We start from the raw sequence: 25,727 nt of genomic DNA on the forward strand, positions 1-25,727 counted from the left end.
TTCGAAAATCAATATCAATATACTGCTTCTTGTAAACCTGTTCAAAAGTTTGCCATACTTGCTTATTGTCGGTTGGAAGAGTATTGAACCAAGTAAGAGCTGGGCCACAAAGGTGTAAATGAAAAGCGGCAATTTTTCTAGCATCCTCCTCCGGTACTATATGATGTAACACGGCATAGGACTCAAACTCACTCAAAAACTGAAATGCATTTTCATGTGGGTATCCCCCAAATTTACGGCAATTGGCTAACTTTTCCATTTTGTGAAAAGAATTATGTTTGAAATTTAATGTGGAAGGTTGAACGTCGTCGTCAAGTGTTGGAGAAACTACGGTATTTGGCGTACTAGAATTGGTAAATTCTGAGGTTTGAAATTGATCAAATGCTGTCAAGACAGGAGTAGCTGGCGTCTCTACATTTAGCAAACTGAACGAAGTATTTAATTGTAGTGGAGAAGCCGATGGTTGCAATAAATAGCCAATATCGGGTTCTAAGTCATCTGTTATTTGGTTATGTAATAGAAAATCGTCTGTAAATACAGACTCGTTGTCAGATTCCGACATTTACCAAATAAAAATACAATGTTTAAAACAGTTTTATATATATATATCACACGGAAAAATCAGTAATGAGAAAAATCTCACATACTGTACGCTCAGCTGTACGTAGACGAGCAGAAATGAGATAAATCTCACATTCTACATAAATGGAAATAAATACAGGCAATACATACTATAATAAATCTTTATTTTTGCAATCTCATATTATTCCAAGTAATTCCGTCTATACAAGACCATATATATTTGAATATACCCACGGATGTCCCTGATGTTTTCTGACACGGGGAAGAATCATCTATGTATAAATGGCGATCCAATGTTTTAAAATAAATATCTCTATGTTTGTTTGTATATATAGTTTTAAAATGAATATTTGTTCGAATAATTCACTGGTCTAAATGCTCTCGTAATGTATCTGTATTGACAAATCAACCACGTGTGTCGTCCTCGTGTGTGGGGTCTACATATATGATATACACGGACGTAACATTTTCAGAAAATAAATAAATATGTGTCGAAAACTGCATAAATGTTCTTAAAAATTCAGTAAAACGTCTCTATATGTACTCTTTTTAGGGTCACTCCACCATGTAACGATATCGCCTCGTCTTAATAATATAAGTGTTGGGGTTGCGACTAGCTCATGAACAAAACACATCTTACGTCAACGACATTTAATAAAAGAGAGAGAGTAAAACAAAAAGGCGTTTCCGGACATCACTTGTACAATTCCGTAAAACATATAAAACTGAATTACACATATATAAAACATATATATATCTAAATATATAACACATGAAGTTGAAGTGTTTTTAAAATAAAGGTCACGCAATCGGTTAATTTTTTGTATCATTTAATATTAGGGACATTCGTCAGTAATCGGATCATGGATTAAACCCTTGATATGTGAAGGTATTGACCATTGATATCAACAGCTTTCAGACGCAGAAATTAATGTACAGGCAATACAAAAAAGAATTAGAAAAACAGAGGGGTCTTCAATGTGACACGCCCACTTTTAGGGAAACGGAAGTTGACATTTTACTTCCTGTAGCAGACGAGTATTTTGGAAAAATGGCAGTCCAAGGGAAAGTTGATATGCTTTCCATCCTGAGGGATGAATTAGCCTATGAGGGTGGAGCAGCATCTCATGTTTTTGTTGTTTTAGGTGCATCAGTAAGTACACTTTGTGATTTTAGTCCCTAAAAACGATGACATGGATCTGAAATGTCATTGTTAAAATGCTTTCAGTTTTACTGCATTTTTTCTTACTCTTCTCTGTTAGTTGTATGTAAGATATTTGAATTTGATCTCCCAGATGCGCTATGCAAGTTAGAAATTAGATCAAATGAAGATACATAAGAATATTCCTGTTTGACAGTCATTGTGCACACTGTTTACCTTTACTGTAATCAGGTAATGACAATGCACATATTATGTACACATACATTTCTATATGTTAAAAGTGTTTTTTTCTTGTCCTATATTTTGACACTACTAGTGAGGGCCCTCATGGGGTTTTTGATTATGTGATTACTTGACCGTTTTTTTAATGATTATTTGATTATTAAGCCAAATATTTCATGATTATTTGATTACCTAGGACTGTATTTTTTATGATTATTTGATTACTAAAGATAAGCAAATATTTAATGATTATGTGATTATATTGGCAAAAAAATGGTGATTATGTGATTACTAGGACCCCCCCATGAGGGGCCTCACTAGTAGTAGCAATAGTACTACAGTACAGTTTTTAATCAACTTGCAAATATATTCAAATGAGTCAATCTAAAGTTTAATAATAATTCAATATTCTGTATCAAAACAAGTTCCTAACAATTATTATAAATCTTACAATCAGTCAAACTTTTGAATGTTTTTTTGTAATGTTAAAAATACCTTGTACATCAGTCATCGATACATGAACAAAGATTTTGATATTCTAAACTGTGATCTGTATCATGATATATGATGAATAGCACAAAGTCTTATCAATTAATACTTCTTTCTTGTCAAAATTTTAATGCGCATCCAAAAGTGGCAAAATAATCAACTTAATGATGGTGGCCGTGTAATGGTAGAAGTATAGGGGGTGTCCTTTGGATTCTATTACCCCATCCTTATCATATAAAGGAAAAGAGCTGCTGAAATATAAAGAGTAGAGAATAATGTGCAAAAAGTATAAAGAATAGAAAAAAATCACATAAAAATATAAAGATTAGAGTAATCATGGTAATGAATGCCAGCCTATGCCAAACTGTTTTAGGGTTTGTCTGACCAAAAGAGAAATTTTAACTTTTTCTACTATATATTCAACCAAAAAATCTATAAAGTTCTGTCTGACTGATTGAATTTTTGTCTGATATTTTGACCGTCAGACAGAGTTTGGGATACACTGTGAAGGACCCTTCAAGCTCCTCATGCAAGCAAGAAGCTTTATCATGTTTATAGTACTTAGCAGCATAAGCAGGGGTTACATATATATCAATTTCTTTGTCACATCATTTAGTTTCAGGATGCAACATGTAACTAAACATGCTAAATATTTAATATTTGTTTGCAACATACTGGTAATTTGAATATCAATGGTGGTCAGATAATGTGAGAAGATTCCTTTATATTTTGAGGTCACCATGTCAAAGGTCAAGGTCATAGTTACTTAGATGAGACTACACATGGAATGCAACCTTACTCATATATATATATGATCACATTTAATGTATTATTATAAGCAAATGATAAGGGGGAGATTCCTATTGATTTGAGGTCAAAACTGTCAGGGTCACAATTATTTGAAATATATATATATATACATTGTAATTGGCAAACCATATGGTATACAGAATTTTGTGTAGGTTTCTGGGTGTAAATTTATACAACATACACAATGTGACATGTACACGTTTATTGGATTACAGCTTGACTTGGATATTTGTAGAATTTTCATGTTCAAGCTTTAAAGACAACTTAGTACTTTTAGATTTTATTTTCACATGAAGGAGTCTTTCCCAGGTATTTCATATATATATGTTAAACATTATAGCAAGATGAATTTTAAGAGTAGCTGAATCTGTGTGATTCATGTTCTTTATTAGCTTTCACCTTTACTTACTTAGGACATTTCATATTTTCTTTTTTATAAAATACCATACAGGAACATGATTTTCAAACCTAACTGGAAAAAAACCCATATTAGAACACTTTCAATACTGTAACAATGCATTTCTCCCCTGACAAATTTCACAGGTTACAAAGGGAACAGAACAGGAAGATAGTTTCACTTCTGTAATAATACTTTATTGATTTTAATAGGGTAACATGTATACATGGAATATAGTTATATAAATAAGCTTACCTGAGGCCCATAAATGGGTGGACAAAACTGAGTTAAAAGTACAATGTACATGATGTACTGTAGCGTGTTTATTTACACAAATATATTACTTTAAAATTTACTTGAAGTTGAACCTATAAAATTGTATTTCAGACATTGGCTGAGGTAAAAGGTGGCAAATATATATGCAAATTTGTATTTATGAATAAATATTTTTGAAAAGACAATTAATTAGCATTGTTGACCCCTCCTCCTTTTTGTGCTCTTATATTCATGAGATATTATTCCATGTTTTTTGTTTGGGAGACTCCCTTAAGATGAAGTATTGCATGCGGACTTACATCTTAAAAAATATATGGTTGTAATTATAGCATATAAATTAAAGCTTACAGTATTTAACTTGGCTGACAGTGACCAGTGTGGTTTGTGTTGCAGCTGATGAAACTTTATTATGTTTTTTTGGCATCAGAAGATTATCAAGATATAAACAGCTTGCACTGTTATTAGGCAGTTATGGATAAATTACAAATGATGATTTATGCTTCCTGATCATCTTTTTTTTAATTGAATAATGAATTCTATGAATAACGTCAGAAACTAAAACATTTGTAAAAAATAAACTTATCAACATGATCAATGATCAAATAAAAAGCATTATTTTTTCAAAAAATTTGCCACAAAGTTGCATTTGATATGTATGTACTGTAAACCAACTTATTTTTGCTGATACTTTATTTTGCGTTTTACCGTTTCTAATGAACTTCGCTGTTATTTAATTTCGCAATTTTCTGATTTATCAGATGCAGTTTAAAAAGAAAACATCCAATTTTTATATATTGAAGTATTTTTTATTAGTGTTTTTTTTTTACTTGTGAAAATAAATTCTCTTGAAAATAAGTTAATTTACAGTACAGAAATTTGCCTGTTTTGTGTATTTTTATACATGACAAAACAATTGGAAAACAGAACACATTCTTGAAAATTGCCCTTTTTAGCTCACCTGGCCTTAAGGTCATAAAACTTTCAAGCAAGATTCTTGTACTCAGACCATGCAGACTGGAGAATCAAGCAATCAAAATACAGGATTTGGTGTTTCGAGTATGATTTTTGTGCTCCAAGCACTGAGCAAAGTTTTATGACTTCAACCCTTGGCCCATAGGGCCAATTGAGCTTTTCTCTATCACTCATCGTCGTTAACTTTTACAAAAATCTTCTCCTCTGAAACTACTGGGCCAATTTAAACCAAACTTGGCCACAATCATCATTAGGGTTTTTATTTAAAAATGTGTCCAGTGACCCAGCCAACCGACCAAGATGGCCGCCATTTCTAAAAATAGAACATACATGTAGGGTAAAATGCAGTTTTTGGCTCATATCTCTGAAACCAATTAAGCATTTAGAGAAAATCTGATGTGGATAATATTGTTCTTTAGGTCAAGATCTATCTGCCCTGATATATTCAGACCAATCGGGCAACTCTTGTTGGATGCTGCCCCTGAATTGGTAATTTTAGGAAAATTTTGCAGCTTTTGGTTATTATCTTGAATTTTATTATATAGAGATAAAATGTAAATAGCAATAATGTAGAGCGAAGTAAGAGCTACAAATAAGTCAACCTGACCAAAATGGTCAATCGACCCCTTAAGGAGTTATTGTCCTTTATACTTAGAATTATAGTCAATTTTTAACAATTTTCATAAATTTTGTAAATTTTGCTTTTAAATTTTTACAAAATATTTTACACTGTCACTTCTGGGCCAATTTCATTTCAGATAGACATAATTGTGAGCAGTAAGATTGTTTAATAAAGTTTGGTCTACCAACATATCATCAACACCAAAACACAATTTTGTCATGAATCCATCTGTGTCCTTTGTTTAATATGCACATAGACCAAGATGAGAGATACAGGCTCTTTAGAGCCTCTAGTTTTTGTTGTTTGTTGTTTTGATGTTGTTGTCTCATGGACAATTACAATCCCATATCTCCATATAATCCTTATGGTAAAAGTTTTATTTTAATCGACTGTTCAAAGTCAGTAAATTATTGGTTTTATATGGTAATGAAGTTTGTAAATGATTAACTAAAGTGTAGAAATATTCAATAATGTCGCAGATATAAGATGATTAAAACTAAAAGTGAAATCAATAACCAGTTGACAGGGAGAAAAAACACCTCATTTCTTCTTTATTTCCATACAGATGTCCTTAAGGTAATAGATTTTTTTCCATGTGGTTAGTCCTACTTTACATACACAATGACACACTTATACTTAGGTACATACTAGGAAGTTAGTAACAGGATGTCATATACAACATAAGATCTAAGCATGCATGAAGTTTGATAAGTTATTTCATTACATATGCCTCAGTAGTCTTTAAAAAAGTTGAAAGTAATAAAATATTTAATTTCATGACATCTTGTTTTGAAATAAAGAAAGGTCAATTAAAGTAGTTTGTTTTAATATTTAACAATCGGAACAACTCGGCCTTTCTGGTTGCACGAAGAAATAAACTATTGTACTGCGTAGCGAGAATGACCGAGTAGTTACGATTGAATATTTAAAGGTTTTAGTTGACATACAAGACATAAGTAAATAAAAAATAGATTTCACCTCTTAGATATTTGTTCATGGATAAGTATGTGTGTTTTATGACTAATTAGGGCCCAAGAGTTAGAGGTGCCCAACCTACTGTCTGACTGTCTGGATTCGATTACACAAAAAAACTTAAGACTAAGATTGATCGTAAGGTTTTTTTGTGAAATTGACTCCTGTTGTTTTACCTGTTTTTGCTAGAATCTAAATGAAATTATAACATGTAAGATAGAGAAAATATGTTTGAAAGGAACGTCAATGCTCTGAATGACAAGATCCATCTACTTTACTATTTCCTCCAAAATTATCAGACAACTCCTTTCCGGATTTATTGCCAGTTTCATATTTTGTCTTATGATCCAATATATAAATAGATGCCTGTGATGGAGAGAAACTGTAAGCAGCAAGAAGTATGAGTAAGATAACAGATATTATCCATTACGATGAAATAAAGGAAATTATATTATAAAAATGAACTTTGGTGTAATATTGGCAAAAAGATATTAAAGTTAACATGAAAATAGTATATGAAGCTGTATTACTTTTATTTATTGTAGGGAGATCTTGCAAAGAAGAAAATATACCCAACACTTTGGTAAGTAATTCACAAACCTACCCCTATAGGGTACACAAAAAAGACATCTTAGTGGCAAGTGCTATTTATAGAGAGCTGTGTCTTAGAAACTTGCCAATAGACCACTTTCGAGTTCATCCGTCACCGGCAAAAACTCATCAATTATGCACGCCTTTATGACGTCATTTACCAGATAGAGGGGGTCGCCTGTATCCCTGCACTATTTACATTCATCAAGCATCTTAGTGATCATCTTTGTGCAGGATAAACTAGAAATAATGGTTGCTCTGTAGGTACTTACTGACAATTCCCTAATGACAGCATTGTTGATTGTCAATTTTAAGAATTCAATTTGCCGAATAATTCGTACAATATAGAATTATAGTTTTCCAACCACTCGCTCAACATTAGAAGGGAAGTGACGACGCCCCTAAACACACAAATGACGGTGATAAAAGCGCGTATAATTGACGAGTTTTTTCCGGTGGCGGATGAACTCGAAAGTGGTCTATTGAATATCTTCACTTTATATGTACAGAACGGTTGCCTATAATTGCTGACATCCACTTTATTTGAACTTTGTGTATATATGTCTCAATTGCAACCACATTTTCTTTTTATAACTAGATTTTTCATGTTTTATTAAATCCTACCTTTTTGTAATTCTGCTTATAGATGCATCATAATGAAAATTGCTTGATTCTAGAGATTTTTTCAATGGCACATGTGACATGTGCATAAAAAATCTATGGTGACAAATGTGCACAATGAACATGATAAAGCTCCATTATTGTTGAAAAAAAATAGAGTTGATCAAAGTTTTTGGAAAACCTTTGACATTGTCTCAGTGTTAATTGTTTTGTTTGCAAAGTAATAATAATGTTATTGAAAAAAATAAAATAAAAGATATTTCAAACATTTATGATTTAGCTGTGGTTCATAAAATTAGCTCAATTTCAAATTTTCGTGACTTTTAAAATTAAAACGAAACATGATAATTTGTAATAAGATAGTGTTTCATTCCATTTTGTAACCCATTGTTTGTTTTTTCCTTATTATTTTTTTTTAAATAACTTTTCATCGTGGGGAAAAAAATAATCTTTATTGTAAATGTTGAATTGATATGGAAAATTTCTATAAAAAGTTTTATGCATGCTGTTTTGCTTATAAATATTTCATATAATACAATGTAATGGTTTTTTTTTCAGTGAAATATTTTAAAAGCAAATATGTTTGAATTTGGGTAAAACATTTGTATTTAGAAATACAAATGTACATAAATATCTTATAAGACTGGTCCTAATACATTTTCAAGTGTATTAATTGCAGGAGTGATGATATAAACTTGAAATAAGAAAAGAAAAAACAATATTTCTGACATTCATTCTTATATAAATTTAAGACAACAGACAAATTGAATGTTTGTAGGTTGCTGTGCAGAGATCAACACATTTGTTTGACACACAAATTAATATCATATTGAATATTCCTTTACAGAGTTGTAGAATCTTAAAAATGTATGTAAATAGCAGTTACAAGCTTAAAGTTTTTTTTTATATGTGACTTTCTACCAAATGCACATTTTAGTTGTATCAAAAAGTAAATAACAAATTTAATGCTTGTAGGTGGCTGTTTAGAGATGGACTGTTACCACCAAAGACCTATTTTATTGGTTATTCCAGAAGTAAACTTACTGTGGAAGATATCAAAAAGAAAGCACTGCCATTCATGAAGGTAAACAGAAACACAAGTGCTACATATATAAATAAAAAAAGCAAAGCAGATGACTAGAATGTTTTTAGGTTCTGTTGCATTGTATGTGCATTTCCAAAGCCCAGAACTTTGTCAGTAGTTTTTTATGCCCACCTTCTATACCACCTACGATAGTAGAGGGGCATTATGTTTTCTTGTCTGTGCGTCCCTCCGTCTGTCCCTCTTCAGGTTAAAGTTTTTGGTCAAGGTAGTTTTTGATGAAATAGAAGTCCAATCAGCTTGAAACTTAGTACACATGTGCCCTATGATATGAGCTTTCTAATTGTAATGCCAAATTAGAGTTTTGACCTCAATTTTATGGTTCACTGAATATAGAAAATGACAGTGCAAATTTCAGGTTAAAGTTTTTGGTCAAGGTAGTTTTTGATGAAGATGAAGTCCAATCAACTTGAAACTTAGTATACATGTTCCCAATGATATGATCTTTCTAATTTGAATGCCAAATTAGAGTTTTTACCCCAATTTCATGGTCCGCTAAACAAAGAAAATGATAGTGCGAGTGGGGCATCCATGTACTATGGACACATTCTTGTTTATTACACATTTAAGGTGCTTGGTGTTGAGAAAACTTCAGTAGTCTCTCATGGAAATATTTAAGCTTTATGAAAAGACACTTTTAAAATGTCTCTTCTATTCTTGAAGACTGTATGTTGTCTCCTAGATCAGTTTAATGATTTTTCTTGTGTTGTGATGTTGAGTTAACAGTATCTATCATTGATGTATGTCTACTCAAATATTGAATTTTCAAATATTTTATATTATCCCTATTTTGTGCATTTTTCCTTTGTCTTTTTTTGTGATAATTATCGCTAGAAACTAAGGAGGCACGTGGCGTTGCTAAGGAATTTGACATAAAATTGACATCATCATCATAGATAAAATAGCGATAAACAGATGATCGTTGGTCATCTCAACTCAATTGCTTTTCTGGCTTTCGCCGTCCCAGCTCAAAAGAGAAAATCAATCTTGTTGAGGTGATCAATAATAATCTATAAATATCTGTGAAAAAGTAATATGCTATAGTTTTGACTTTTGTCATATTTTTTCTCAGAAAGCTCTCCAAATTTAAAGCAACCTTTATGTGAGTATGCTATAGCTTGTGATGTGTTTTCACAGCCATTGCTCACCAACTTTATGTTTGAAGAATACTTGTAGCTCACTGGTATCATTTGTAAGCAATTTCTCACTATTCAGCATGTTATTTCTAACCATTTGATAATTCTTCTCTCAATATACTTTTGTGATTTTATTTATTAGGTTAAAAATGGAGAGGAACAGAAGGTAGAGCAATTTTTCAAGATCAATGAATACATAGCTGGTAGTTACGACTCTCCTGGTGATTTCTCAAAACTGAACAAAGCCATTGAACAAAAAGGCAGCTGTAATAGACTGTTTTATCTAGCTCTTCCACCAACTGTGTATGAATCTGTCACCCTCAATCTAAAAGCTACATGTATGTCAAAGAGGTAAGGTTTAATCTAGCTCTTCCACCAACTGTGTATGAATCTGTCACCCTTAATCTAAAAGCTACATGTATGTCAAGAAGGTCATGTATGTCAAAGAGGTAAGGTTTTATCTAGCTCTTCCACCAACTGTGTATGAATCTGTCACCCTCAATCTAAAAGCCACATGTATGTCAAAGAGGTAAGGTTTTATCTAGCTCTTCAACCAACTGTGTATGAATCTGTCACCCTCAATCTAAAAGCTACATGTATGTCAAAGAGGTAAGGTTTTATCTAGCTCTTCAACCAACTGTGTATGAATCTGTCACCCTCAATCTAAAAGCTACATGAACATGTCAAAGAGGTAAGGTTTTATCTAGCTCTTCAACCAACTGTGTATGAATCTGTCACCCTCAATCTGAAAGCTACATGTATGTCAAAGAGGTAAGGCTTTATCTAGCTCTTCAACCAACTGCGTATGAATCTGTCACCCTCAATCTGAAAGCTACATGCATGTCAAAGAGGTGAGTCTCTTCTGATGTAGATCGATAAATCTGAAAAATTTAATATTGATTGAACTTAATTTCAAAAAGTCTTTCCTGATTTATTTTAATTTTTTCACGGAAAAGTCATTGTGGAATTTTAATTTTTAATTTACCGTTAACATGAAATTCACGACCTTTTTCAAAATTTCATGAAAGAATGGGTTCATTTTTTGTTGAGCCTGCAGCATTTTGTTTATTAGTTTCTTCTCTAAAATGGGTTGGGATTTGTTTTTCAGATGATAAGCTTTCAATAATTCCAAATTAAAATTATATGGAACTTCCAGTAAAGGGTTTTAAAGGATGAGGTATTTGAGTATGCTCACTTAAGGTTCATTAATTTTTCCTTGTTTATTCATCTGAAATCTTAATCTGTCAATGATTTGCACAATAATTTATTTCAGTGATAAATGGACAAGAGTGATTGTTGAGAAACCTTTTGGAAAAGATTTAGAATCATCAAACAGATTGTCCAATCATCTGTCAGCATTATTTAAAGAGGAGGAGCTATACAGGATAGATCATTACCTTGGGAAAGAAATGGTACAGAATCTCATGGTTTTAAGGTATGTAATTTAGATTTTTATACCTAACAGCATAGTTTGGTAATTCTGCTAGCTATTAACCCTATTATTCACTGCAGGTGATGCCATTATTTGTATAATAAAACAGCCCTATGAGTCTTGAGATATCCAAAATTACCAACCCTGCTTAGGCTTATTCCACTTGGGGCTAAATAACCCATAGCAGGGTAGACAATTTTGGATATGATACTCAAACTCCAACTTCCTTAGTCAAATTTGCTGTTAGTGACAGCCTTTTTCAATTAAACCATTTTAAATATTTCAGGCTTCTCATTTTTAAGCTCACCTGGCCCAAAGGGCCAAGTGAGCTTTTCTCATCACTTGGCTTCCGTCGTCCGTCGTTAACATTTTACATTTTGAACTTCTTCTAGAGAACCACTGAAAGGAATGAAACCAAACATGGCATGAATGTTCCTTATGAGGTGCTGACCAAGTGTTGTTACTTTGTAGCCGATCCATCATTCAAAATGACCGCCAGCGGGGGACTTAGTTTAACATAGGACCCTATGGGAAATGCATACAAATGACTTCTTTTAGAGAACCACTGAATGGAATGAAACCAAACGTATCATAAATGTTCCTTTCTTAATGAGGTGCTGGCCAAGTGTTGTTACTTTGTAGCCTAATTTAGTAGAGGGGCATTATGTTTTCTGGTCTGTGGCTCCTTTCGGTCGTCCGTCTGTGCGTCCGTTCAGGTTAAAGTTTTTGATCAAGGTCGTTTTTGATGAAGCTGAAGTCCAATCAACTTGAAACTTAGTACATATGTTCCCTATAGTATAATCTTTCTTATTTTAATGCCAAATTAGATTATTACCCAATTTCACCGTCCATGGAACATGGAAAAGGATAGTGCGAGTGGGGCATCTGTGTACTTTGGACACATTCTTGTTTTATATGATTTCAAAAACCCAGGTAGAATCAGGTGAGCGATACAGGCTCTTGAGAGCCTATAGTTTGGGGTTAAGAACATACCTGTTAATACATAAAAATTTCTATTCTAAAAGTGATTGGTGAATATAAAACTTCATTATACCCCCGTTTTGAAAAAAGGGGGGTATACTGTTTCACCTCTGTCTGTCAGTCCGTCCGTCAATCAATCCCATGAAACTTTCGTCACATTTTTCTCAGGAACTACACATCCACCCTTTCTGTAATTTGGTATCAACATTTATATATGTCAGCCATACCGTGTGATGCGTTTTCAGATTCATCATTCATCGACTTCCAGTTTACCGAACACTTGTATGATTTTACACATGATAGCCAAGTTGAAATTTTTCGTCACATTTTTCTCAGGAACTACAATACAAGGATTTCTGAAATTTGGTTTCAGGATTTATATAAGTCAGCTATACCGTGTGATGCGTTTTCAGATTCATCACTCGACAACTTCCTGTTTACCGAACACTTGCATATTTTTACACTATTAATATTATCCACTCGCGGCGGGGGTATCATCAGTGAGCAGTAGCTCCCAGTTTCACTTGTTTAATTTTGCATTGCCTTTTCAAAATGTAGAGAAAGAATATATGTATAAGTTTGAATATTGTTTTTCTGCCTCATGCATTGAAATATTTGTGATATTTTATATACATAGCTAGTGTTCTTTTTGCAGATTTGCCAACAGAATTTTTAGTCCTGTCTGGAACAGAGATGGAATAGCTTCTGTTGTTATTAGCTTTAAAGAACCATTTGGTACACAAGGAAGAGGTGGTTACTTTGATGAGTTTGGAATCATCAGGTATAAAGCCAGTAATTATTAAATGATTATAGTTATCTATGTTAAATCATTAATGAATAAAAAAAGGTTGCGGGATATTTGATATATATATACAATGAGACAGATCATGACCACAAAAATAAAACAAAAAACAATTGTCCAGATAGCATTGAACGAGGGAAGGGTTTTAGCTATAGATGTTAATTTGAAATTATTTTTTGTTGTTTTAAGAAGCTTACATAATAGCATCAGATTGTTTTGCCTTCATACATATCAATTTGGATGAGTAAATTTTAATTTTGGCATATATTCAGAATTGTTTATGTTTTTGTCAAAGAAAACATGTTATTTTATATATAATGTTAAATTGGAAATATAATCTGTTATTCCAATAAACATATGTTGATTTGTAAAATGTGTATATATTTAATTTATAAAATTGAGAATGGTGAATGTGTCAAAGAGACAACAACTCGACCATAAAACAAACAACAGCAGAAGGTCACTAATAGGACTTCAATGCAGTGAGAAATTCCTGCACACAGAGGCGTCCTTCTATTTTATAGAGATGTTGATTTGTAAAATGTGTTATATTTGAATTATGTATATTTTATAGAGATGTTGATTTGTAAAATGTGTATATATTTGAATTACGTATATATTATAGAGATGTTGATTTGTAAAATGTGTATATATTTGAATTATGTATATTTTATGGAGATGTTGATTTGTAAAATGTGTATATATTTGAATTATGTATATTTTAAAGAGATGTTGATTTGTAAAATGGTAATATATCTGAATAATATATATATATTACAGAGATGTGATGCAGAATCATTTAATGCAGATACTAACCTTGGTAGCAATGGAAAAACCACCTACTACAAATGCTGAGGACATACGTAATGAAAAGGTCTGTTATCTGTTGGGATATCTGATTATAGAAGTTCATTTTATTCCTTTGCAGGCTTGTAAATCTTTAAGTACCTGGCTAGAATTTGATATAGTATAAAAGTGTGAAAAAGGAGTTGCATACTATACATAAGTGTGTTTTATACACACAAAAAGAGGGTATAAAAATTTCAACTTAAATTATAAAATAGAGGTTCTGCTTAAATGGTTATTTTTTTTATTTCAGGTTAAAGTATTGAAAAGCATCCAACCAGTAGATATAAAAGATACAATTTTAGGCCAATATGTAGGTAAACCTGGTGGTAAAGGAGACGAGGGTCAAGGTTACCTTGACGATCCTACTGTTCCTAAAGGTAATTGTCACACCATAGCAAATTATATGGTTCGCTACTGACCCCTATGGGTCCATAGAGGGTAAGTAAAATCTATAGTGGGTGAGGCCGTAGGCAGAGTCCCCTATGGATTTAATTCACCCTCTATGGTCTGTAGGGGGTCAGTAGTTGACCTATAACAAATTTATTGCACACTGGACTTTTTTTCTGCGTTTTGTTTAAAAATAAATAATAAAACACAACAACATTGATAGATGACATCATCATTTACCAGTAGACGTGAAGTCATGAACCCCCTGTGAAATTACTGACCCCCTACGCATCCATAGGGGGTTACCACGTGATGGTGTTAAATCAATCACAATGTGGTAATTTACCTGAGGTGCGATAAAGTCTAATATGAATCAAAGGAGATCTTGGGTAGAAGTAGTGTTTATCTCATGTTGGAAGTATGTTTTCTTATGTATATTTTTATCATTACATAATTTGCTAAATTGAAAAGTGCTGGTTGATATTTTTGAATAAAATTGAGAATGGAAATGGGGAATGTATCAAAGAAACAACAACCCGACCATAGAAAAAACATCAGCAGAAGGTCACCAACAGATCTTCAATGTAACGAGAAATTCCCACACCCGAAGGCATCCTTCAGCTGGCCCCTAAACAAATATATACCAGTTCAGTGATAATGAACGCCATACTAATTTCCAAATTGTACACAAGAAACTAAAATTAAAATAGTACAAGACTAACAAAGACCAGAGGCTCCTGACTTGGGACAGGCGCAAAAATGCGGGGGGTTAAACATGTTTATGAGATCTGAATCCTTCACCTATACCTCTAGCCAATATAGAAAAGTAAACGCATAACAATACCTACATTTAAAATTCAACTCAAGAGAAGTCCGAGTCTGATGTCAGAAGATGTAACCAAAGAAAATAAAGTGAAGTTCGACTTAAAAATGCTGTGTATTTGAAATTATCAATCGTGTGTTGACTTATGTACAGATTAAATTAAACAAGCTTTTTAGATTTTTTTTTTATATGTTCTCAAAGTTATTGTTTATTTTCAGGGTCTGTAACTCCTACATTTGCTACTGCTGTGTTGCATGTGAAAAATGAGAGATGGGATGGTGTACCATTTATACTTAGATGTGGGAAAGGTGAGTTTATATTTTTTCAAAATGGGAAGATAGTCTTCATCAGAAAGATTTATGCAAAGAATGACTCAATTGCAACCTTGAAACATCAGACAATTATTCGAACTTAAGACAAACCGTTACTGTACTCCATTTATCGACATTACTTTTGACCTTATCATTGAAATGCTGCTCAGTTTTAAGAATATGGTTACATTCAAAATAGATAATGTACAAATCCTTGCTTTTACTTTTGAGGAGTTAAAAACATTAAAAAATTCTGATTCAGTCATATAACACCATGTGCACACTTTAAAATTGTGCGCTTCCAAAATGCCTCTTTGGATTTAACTTCATCAGTAGCGCTCAGACCTAAACAGTTAAAAGATGGGGATGCTTAAATACACTGCAAAGTTATGAGCTATAGCAGCAAAAATGACTTAAACTGAATACCTAATGTCATCTAGGATTAATTTTGACTGAAGGATAAATGGAAATTTTAATCTCAAGAATGTAAATTCATTTTTTTCTTGGTACCTGGTTCATACATAATGAATTGTACAGTAATAACACTAAACTGTTCTTCTTCAGCATTGAATGAAAGGAAAGCAGAAGTGAGGATACAATTCAAAGATGTTGCTGGAGATATTTTCCCTGATGGGGAGGTAAAGAGGAATGAATTGGTGATAAGAGTACAGCCAGACGAAGCTGTATATCTGAAAATGATGGCAAAGTCACCAGGGATGTCTTTTAACTGTGAGGAAACAGAGCTGGATCTCTCTTACTCTTCTAGATACAAGGCAAGTTCTACAATATTAAAATGAAAAGATGTAATTTATAGAATAGATATAGGAAGATGTGGTATGAGTGCCAATGACGCAACTCTCAATGCATGTACTTATTTGCAGTCCTTGTATTAAAAGAAATTATTTTTTTAGTGTTGGTAGTGGTTAATATTTAGATAGGCGGTTATTGTGAAATACAATATAACATAAAAGACTAAGAAACTCTTGTTGACAGAAAACAGACAATCATCAAAACAGGCTTTGCACACTAATCTATTTCCATACTTGTACTTAAATATAAGAAAATATTATGTAAAATTAGAAAGGAGTAGATTCACATACATATTCAATTGTTTAATTTTTCATCATTTGATATAATTGATAGATAACTAATGTACCCAGTACTTGAATTCTTAAATCATGGAATGTTAGTGTATGATAGGTCTGTCAAAGCTTGTGTGCTGTTGTTAGAACAGGGATAATTGCTTTGATAGTAGAGTTTATCTTTATGAAGAAAAATTTTGTCATCTTAATCTTGTTAAAATGAAATAAGTGATATGAGACTGTGTACTTTGATATTTGAGGGAAATATTTAAATGACTGATGCTCACTGTACAGTAATTTTAAACAACAGTATAGTCTTACTCACATCAAAATGCACAACCTCAAGAATTCTTAACAGGTAGGTGGCAGAACACTACATAGAAGAAAGAGACTAATTTATACCATTTTAATATAAAAAAACAGCCTTGAAGTAGAAAGATTTTAACAAGAAATGTGATAACTTCTATGTTATTTGGTCGTGTGGTCATAAAACTTTTAAGCATGATTATCCTACTAAGACTCAGAAATCAACCAATCAAATTATTGCGTTTGGTGTTTCAAGTACATTGCTTATTCTCCAAGTACTAAGTCAAGTTTTATGACTGAGTCCGAGGACCTTGATCTCTGATGAAGAGTTGTCTCATTGGCAATCATGCCAAATGTTCTTATTTATCTGTAACATCAATTACTTTATAATTAACAGGATCTCAAACTTCCAGATGCCTATGAGAGGTTGATTTTAGATGTATTTTCTGGTATCCAGATAAACTTTGTTAGATCTGATGAATTATATGAAGCCTGGAGAATATTTACGCCATTACTTAACAAGATTGAAACAGAGAAGCCAAAACCTATTACTTATGTCTATGGGAGGTAAGATGATTTTTGTGTTTTGGTGTAATGCTTTAGACGGTTGTGTTTAAATGTTTTTTGATAGAATTTTTAGCAGCTAAAATTATAGTTGTCTTGAAAGAGTTATCAAGAGAAAATAATCCAGATTTTGTCATTTCATACCATATATTATCATATTCTCATACTCCTATTAAAGATGGATGACCTAATATTTCTAAATATAATTGAATATTGAATTGAATATAAAAAATGGAGATGGACTTTTGAAATGTTATATCACTCATGGAAAAAGGACTTGACATTGTTTACTACCCAAGGGTACAAAGTATTTTCTAAGATAAAGTATTTTAGATAACAATTAAATTTATACCAAGTGTATACAGAAGGATAAATTAACAGAAACAATGAAAAGGTTCAGAAATCTTGCATGCATGATATAGATTTGAAAATGTCTATTTTTGCTGTGAATATCAGTCCTGTCAAAGACTACGACTTATTATTAGTTTTAAGTTTTTGACATCAAGAATATATTCACTAAACAAACATTTACTTTTTAAATTGTTATTTGGATGGAGAGTTGTCTCATTGGCACTCACACCACATCTTCCTATATCTATTTGTACTTTTATTGTTGTCAAGGGATATTTTTATGTTTAAATATATCATTTATGTGTAACATAAGTAACCTTGTCTATTTAATCAGCATACCAGTTATATATAATAAGATGCATGCAAAAACTTTATATTCTTTGAACATTTTCCATTTTCTGTGTTATCTTAGATATTATAAAACACCACAACTTTCAACTCACCTGACATCTCTTCAAGATACTAACTGCAGTTATATCCAATACTAGCATGAACCTTTTTTAAATGTTTTGTTTTTTCTTGAAAAAAAAATATATTTAACTAGCATGTGATTTTATTAAATGTCATTGTGTTGTATCCTTATATTTACTCAGTAGCAATTCACCTTTTCCATGTTTTCAGAATCTAATGCATTCTGGGTAATATTTTCAATGGTTTATACCAAACTGTAGTGATTGGTTAACAAGATCCTGTTCTTTGGATATTTAACCGAATGACATCACCCATTGAGATTTAGATTCTAAAAAACAGAATTACATGATCAGTTTTCTTCTTTTAAACTAAACCACTATATATAGTTCACTGCTTCTTCACAAAAGATCAAATATACATGAACAATAGGAGAAAAATGTAAAAAGCTATAGTTTTTCATTTTCTCAGAATAAATCATCAGTTTATACTTACTTAATGATATATGAGTTTTTGTATTTTTAGTCAAATTGGTATAATTTATGATATACTACAAATTCATTTATTTTTTGTGGGTATCATTTTTTTTGTGGATTTAGAAAAAAAGTAATTTTTGGACTTATTAAAAATTCATGACTTTAATATCAAAAGTCTCCATGAAAGAGTTTGTTCTTCGTTAAACATAAAATTTGGTGGTTTAGCTAAACCCACAAAATCCATTTAAATTAGTATCCCACAAATATTACTGAATCCGCAGTACTTATGTTAAATATATTTTGCATGGAATAAACTTAAAATGATAAACTTTTTGCGGCTTTTAAGCATTGAACAATCATACCAGTGGTATCTCAATATTTTTCTTGTATGTTTTATATATTACCCTTGTATATCTTGGTGTTGGATTTATTTGGTTTGGTTGTTGTAAGTGTAGTGTTTTTCTGTGTGTCCTTTCAGTCGTGGACCAAAAGAATCAGATGAATTCATGGCAGATAGGGATTTCAAGTACACAGGGACTTACAGATGGACAGAGTCTAAAGAGACTAAAGCAGGCTTATAAAACGTTTTTGTTACATTCCTGAACAATGAGAATAGAACTATATTTTTTATAGATTTCTACAAATTGTGATATGTTATTTACATTTCTATTTATATTTTGGCTTAAAATGAAGCATGAAGACATGACACAGCTTTTTCTTGGCATAATATTCTTCTTTTCTTTTCAAATTTGAATTGTATCTTCATACATGTGAAATTGATTTAAAAAAAAAGTATTCACTGAGAAACCAATTCAATATTGAATCTGAAAAAAATGCTACTTATTCAGAAAATATTTAAATTCATTCTATCCTATTCTCTTTTGAATACAACTTGCAATATAGTAGGTAGATAGAGCACTTAGTAGGACACATTGATGTGAGCAGAACAGTAAAAAAAACCATTTATCTCTTACTTTATAGTTGTATCATATTTCATATATTTATTCAAATAGTTTTACATGTACTTGTTATCCGTTATGGTGCAGGAATAAGAAAATATATAGAATGTACTGTAGCGTAGTTACCTAAAGTTTATTAATTGTCTTTTGTACATTAAAAAATTCTACTAATTCCCAACTTTTTAACACAGACTATTTTTGAGAAAAGATAACTTTGGCATTGTTGAAGCTAAAGTTAAAGGAATTTTTTGCCAGGAATTTTAACTTCAAAGGATTTTTAATGTTTTTATTGGCTCTATACATATGAATCTTTATTATGATAGTATGAATAAGATATTAGATATAAACAAGGGAGATAATGATAGATTATCGTTGATCATCTCAACGAGTTTGATTTTCTCGCTTGAGCTGGTACAGCGAGAGTGAGAAAAGCAATCGAGTTGAGATGACCAATGATAATCTGTTTATCGTTATTTTACCTATGACGACTTTGTCAATTTCATGTCAATTTCGTTAGCAACGCCACGTGGCCTCCTTAGTTTCTAGCGATAATTTTTCCATCTCAATCGAGAAGCATGATATGACTATTATCACAAAAAAAGATCAAAGGAAAAATGCACAAAATGGCGATAATGGTAAATATCAATGAGATAGCTTGGATGGATGGCTGTTTAACATTAATCTGTAAAATTAACCCTATTTTGAACTAGACCAGATTTTTAATGTGCTAGTCCACAAAGTAACTGTTTGTAGACACACATGTCACCCTGCCTGGATATTTTATTACTCTGAGCCAAGTATTCTTGCACTTTCATGCCTCGTGCTTAGCAGAAAAGCAGCAAATAACAATTTTAAAGTCTTTAGTTTGAACTCAATGAAAAAAGGCAACATGCAAGTCTTCAATGATAGATAGTTGTCTATTAAATATATCAAGCTTTTTAAAATCATAATAACTCAAAATTTATTACCAAAGATCTGGTTAAAATTAAAACAAGGAAAAACTAACATTTATGTAGATTTATGGTTCTTTTATGTTCTTGGTAAATTATATTCTATTATGTTATAAATTTCTGAGATATATATTGTTTCTGTTAACTTTTCATTTATCATTAATAAATATATTTACATACCAAGTATTTTTTACATATCAATAACAAATAAACAACACAAACTAGATTTTTTTAGTTTTTATCTCCAATTTAGAAGTTGGGACTTTTTTGTATTTACCTTGTTCATTTGTTCTAATGTTATGTTATGTTCAAGAGCTATGCCTTTTACTTACCTTAATAGTTATCAAAGGTACCAGGCTTATTATTTGATACTCCAGACATGCTTTTCTTCTACATAAGACTCATCAGTGACACTAGATCAACACAGTTTTAAAACCAAACAAGTAAAAAGTTTGGTTTTCAAAAATGTCCATATGATAACTATAATGCTGTATAAACAAATCTTTTAAAACTTCAACACAACAGCATAGACCATTAAAAACTGGTTAAGTTCAATTTGCAGGTCTTAAAATTTACTTTTCAATAGTGATACCTTTTAGTTACCGGTACCTTAAAACACGTTTTTTTTGTTTTTTTGTACACTAACAACTGGAAAGCCCCACTTCTGATACTAGTTAGTTGTCCACTACTGATGAGGATGCTGACTCGGGAAAGGCATAGGGAAATGTGGTGGTGTTAAAAAAGTGAAGATATTTTCCATCCCCCCATTTTTTTTATGTCAATCAGTAAATTAACAAAAGGTACGTTTAAGAACACACAGTAAAAAATAACAGAAGAAGCACTTGACTTGACTCTATAAAAGGATTTTGATAGAAAATTAAAGTATAGAAAGAATTGTACTATTAATGAAAGCTATCTCAATTTACTTATCCTGCTAAATAAAAGTCATGCCATCCTAATCCTGATATTGTTAGCTGTAATAGTCTATTCTCGTGTTACTGACTTTTGACTCTGGCTTCTATATTTTTTCGACAGAATAACAACTCTGTGGTAAGACATCCTGGTACTCTGTCAATTACGAGCAACCAAAAGAAGTAAAATCATATATATATAAACTGTGCAATTATTGGGGAAAATTTACTGCTTTCTTGTGATTAAGTTAAGCATAGGAAGCTACGTTGCTCCTGCTTGACCAAGTACCCGGATGTCCAACCACAGAGAAGATAACCTGTTGAAAAAATATATTTCAAGTCTGTAATATGAAAATCGTCTATTCATAGAAGATTTCATACAGCAACACAATGATCTGTTGCTATTCACAAAACAAACTACAGAAAAACATGAAAAACATTTAAGTATTGTTTTCAACTATAGAGGATGCAGTATCATTAAAACCCTCTTTTAGAAAGTTTATAAAGCCAAAGAGACAGATTTGTATCATTACCCTGTCAACACTGAGGTTATGAGTTCAAATTCGGTATGAGGCAGTGGTTTTTGACTCCCAATCTTAAATATATAGGGTTATGGTTTTCTCCTTGCATTCTGGCTTCCAGCATAAAAACTAACAACCATGAAATAGCACAAGTGTCGTTAAACACCAATCAATCAGTCAATAAATCATTGGGGAAACTTTGGTATCATAGTTAAGTATTGACGGATATTTTTGTGTTATTGTATACTCCTTTTGCCAAACGGTTTACAAAAGCTATAGCAGTTTTGTTTGTAGACTAAGAATAGACTTAGATTCATTTATTTCAATTTCATGCAAGTATGAACATATTTTCAAAATGTTTTATTTTTCAGCCGTGGTCCAAAGGAAAGTGACAAACTTTGTCATGACAGGGATTTTATCTACACTGGAACATACAAATGGAGTAAGCCAGAACCTGCTGGCAAATTGTAAAGTTCTGAACAGATCAAAGTTAAAAATGACAGTACTTATTACTGGAGAGGCAGCAATGAAAATTTTTAACGATTCCAGACTCACAGGGTATCAATCTGTGATATAAATTATTCAGAATCTTTGTTAAAAATACATTCAAAATTGTATATATAAAGAACAGGAAGGAGTAGTGTTTAGTTATAACCAGGTGTGTGTAAAACAGACGTTGAAATACATGAATTTCTCATTTATCTGCAGTTACAAGTAGAATGTTTTCCCATCCAAACTGACAAGATAAAAATATTTTATCTTAAAATTATCAATGATTGTTCTCATGACATTATTTGGCCAATGATATAAAAACTGAGATAACAAATTTTGTATTACATGTATAAAGTGCTAGTTTTATAATAGTTTAAACATAGGTTGAACAAAAAGTGCTATATGTTAGTGCCATGGTTACAAAGAATATATCTTTAACTAGGAACCTTAACTCCAAAATCATTTATTGTTTGAACATATGAATTAATTTAATGAAACGTGTTATTCAATGACTTCATTTATGAGAAGAATAAGTCATGAACTACAGTATTAATAGTTTATATCTATGAGATAAGGCACATTTGATCTTTTGCTCAAAACAGTAAAGGGAGATAATTGAGACAGTCTATAGTTATATATGTTGCTAGAATGAGAGTTATTAAAGACTTTTTACTTATTTAATTGTTTGTAACTTGAGACATCATATATAAATTATTGTTTGATTTCCAGATTTTATAACTTTTGATGAACAAATTTTCAATTGTCAAATCTGAATCTCTGCATGTTTTTTAACCCTTGAATTTTTTTTTTTTCACCAGCCAAAAATTATATGAGATTTGTTTATATATATTTATTTACAAACTATATTGCAATGTTTTCTGTTACACATATAATTTGTTTCTATGAAATGTATATCTTATATTTTAATGTTTTTATACTGATTGTAAAGTTAACTTTGAATTAAACGTTAAAAGTGTATAAAACCCAAAAGCATATAATGGAAAGAATTTTAATGGATTTTCATACAACCATTGAGTGTTAATGTTCCTCAAAAAGGGATTAACATATTTCGAAGTACAAAAAAAAAATGAACGGTTTGCTGTCTTTATAGTTTTGTCTGTTAGATGTTTATTTTTTAACTTTTTTTTTAAATAAGGTTTAAGAAACTAACTTTTACTGTACAATTAATGTAGATCATATGTGTGAAAGTTTTTTTAGTCCAAATATATATTGATAATTGAAGAAATGTAATTTTGCCTTGATGCCTGTCCAGATTGTGACAAGCATTATAAAAGACCCTGCTGATTATATCTGTCCAATTCTATTTTTGACTTTAAATATTATTACACAATGTATTTATTTGAAGACCTATGTCTATAAATTTTGTCAACACAATAGGTGACCAGGATATATACCACTTATATTACACAGATTTTGATTTGAATACTATCTAATCACATAACCATAGCTTACATTTTTCATGTCATATTTCATGTCTGAAGTTTTACAATAATGCACTGGTTTTGCATAATTTTTGGAATATTTTGCCATCCTAAGTCATCCTTTGTCCATCTCTTTATCTGTTCATATTGAACACTTATTCCCTCTTTCAAATTGTAACTGTCTACAAGATGCTTAGGGATTTTGTTGATAGAACTGTTAGTTTAATAGTATATACACTAGCAGTCTCTTGTGTTTGGTATGGAGGGACATTCCCTTATGTTGTACAAAAATGTATATTTGTTGTTTTAGCTGTTGTTCGACCAAAATAGGCTTTTGTTGATTTTGAGGATAAAAAATTTCTTTGGTAGCACCTTTTGTTTCTCAACTTTTTGATTGTGAAAAGTAGAAAAAAGTTGTGGTATTGAATACTCATGAGGCTGGTTAATTTAATCAATTGGTTGACACTACTGGTGTTAGCAGATTGGAACCAGTAGATAAATTTCCATTTAACATACCTCATTTTTCACATGTTCATGTGTATGTTCAGAACCATGTCAATTGTCGTTTTTTTACTGTAAAAAGCAATATTTTGATCACTCAAAGTTTTCTACTGTTGTTTAGTTTTTGACACATTAATAAATACCTGTCATCTTCTTGGATCATTTTACTTTTGTTTTATTAAAGTTGTTTTATTACATTATGTATGCTTAAAATATTTGTGCCATCAATTACATCATGATCAGCAGAATTAATAAACATTTTTCCTTTTTTTTCTAATCATAATCAAGATGCTGTGAATTTCATTTACATCTGTAATAGCTTAAAAACTCCCAAAAAGGTACCCAGAAGATTCTTCCCAATCAAATTGCATCTATTGCTAACATCCTTTTTGATGTGTCAATAAAAATTCTGGCATGCCACTAGTATTTAATGTTTTCTCAGAATTATTATCAGAGTTATTAGTACAAGTATTAGTATTAGTATATTACTGTGATATTGTTGTTTCCAGGTTTTTGTTGTTTTATTTTGATATTTTTATTTAATACCTAATTTGAATCAAAAACTTACAGCATTATTTATTTTTATCTGTTATTTTAAAGGTTGAAAACATAGGGATTTAAAATAGATCTTCAGCTGAAATCTTCTTATAACAGTAGAACTTTTAGTGTGTCTAATGTTGGTTATACAATGTACTCCGTAATACATAAAAAACACTTTCAAATTTGATAACAATTTTGGTTTTTATTTTTGCTAGCAATGCATTCTTATACAAAAAGATATACAAGATGTATTATACAAAAAAGGAAATTGAATATATTCAGATGTGTTATGAGTAATGCTGATGCTTGTATTTAATGTTTGCCAAAACCTGTATTTCAATAATGACATGCTTATATCACAACCACATCTCTTTTTCTTTCTTGTACCAATTTCCAAAGGAATTATTGAAGGCTGACACAAAAATCCAGTTAAAATAGAAATGTTATCAGTGTACAAAAAGCTAGACTTTTATTAGCTGTCTTTGTTTCCTTTTCAACCTGTTTTATTTTTTGCTTTTACAGTTATATTTATAGCTTACTTGTTGTTTGGGTTTTGTTTGCATTTTGTTGAATTGATAATATATTCACAATTTTGTATTTTGAACAAGTCATCCATTATTTCCATGTATTTCCATAGGAGAAAATATATCATTCCATTGATAAAAATATTTTTTTTCCAGCAGAT

At 31.3% G+C, this 25,727-nt stretch overlaps 1 protein-coding gene across 2 annotated transcripts; it reads left to right on the forward strand.

The window, feature by feature from the left end:
• Window positions 1-1,382: 1,382 nt before the first annotated feature.
• LOC134727461 (glucose-6-phosphate 1-dehydrogenase-like) lies at window positions 1,383-25,477 on the forward strand. Of its 2 annotated transcripts, none has more exons than XM_063591853.1 (12): window positions 1,383-1,735; window positions 7,050-7,087; window positions 8,692-8,800; window positions 10,097-10,305; window positions 11,228-11,389; window positions 13,023-13,148; window positions 13,950-14,043; window positions 14,269-14,395; window positions 15,447-15,536; window positions 16,104-16,312; window positions 17,325-17,494; window positions 22,439-25,477. In XM_063591853.1, exons 1-12 carry the CDS (start codon window positions 1,514-1,516, stop codon window positions 22,536-22,538), a joined length of 1,656 nt encoding a protein of 551 aa, XP_063447923.1. In that variant the 5' UTR covers window positions 1,383-1,513; the 3' UTR covers window positions 22,539-25,477. The 2 variants fall into 2 exon arrangements, with proteins under 2 accessions (XP_063447923.1, XP_063447916.1); XM_063591846.1 differs by lacking the exon at window positions 22,439-25,477 and adding an exon at window positions 19,205-19,646 and having other exon boundaries at window positions 1,389-1,735.
• Window positions 25,478-25,727: the final 250 nt, after the last annotated feature.

This window comes from Mytilus trossulus, chromosome 1, assembly GCF_036588685.1.
Source record: "Mytilus trossulus isolate FHL-02 chromosome 1, PNRI_Mtr1.1.1.hap1, whole genome shotgun sequence".
NCBI lineage: Eukaryota > Metazoa > Mollusca > Bivalvia > Mytilida > Mytilidae > Mytilus > Mytilus trossulus.

Excerpts from the sequence above, each read along its gene's own strand:
- LOC134727461 (XM_063591846.1), top strand. The coding sequence starts at position 1,514 with ATGTACAGGCAATACAAAAAAGAATTAGAAAAACAGAGGGGTCTTCAA. Across the intron at positions 1,736-7,049 it reads TTGTTGTTTTAGGTGCATCA|GGAGATCTTGCAAAGAAGAA; the intron begins GTAAGTACACTT and ends TATTTATTGTAG. Across the intron at positions 16,313-17,324 it reads CTTACTCTTCTAGATACAAG|GATCTCAAACTTCCAGATGC; the intron begins GCAAGTTCTACA and ends TATAATTAACAG.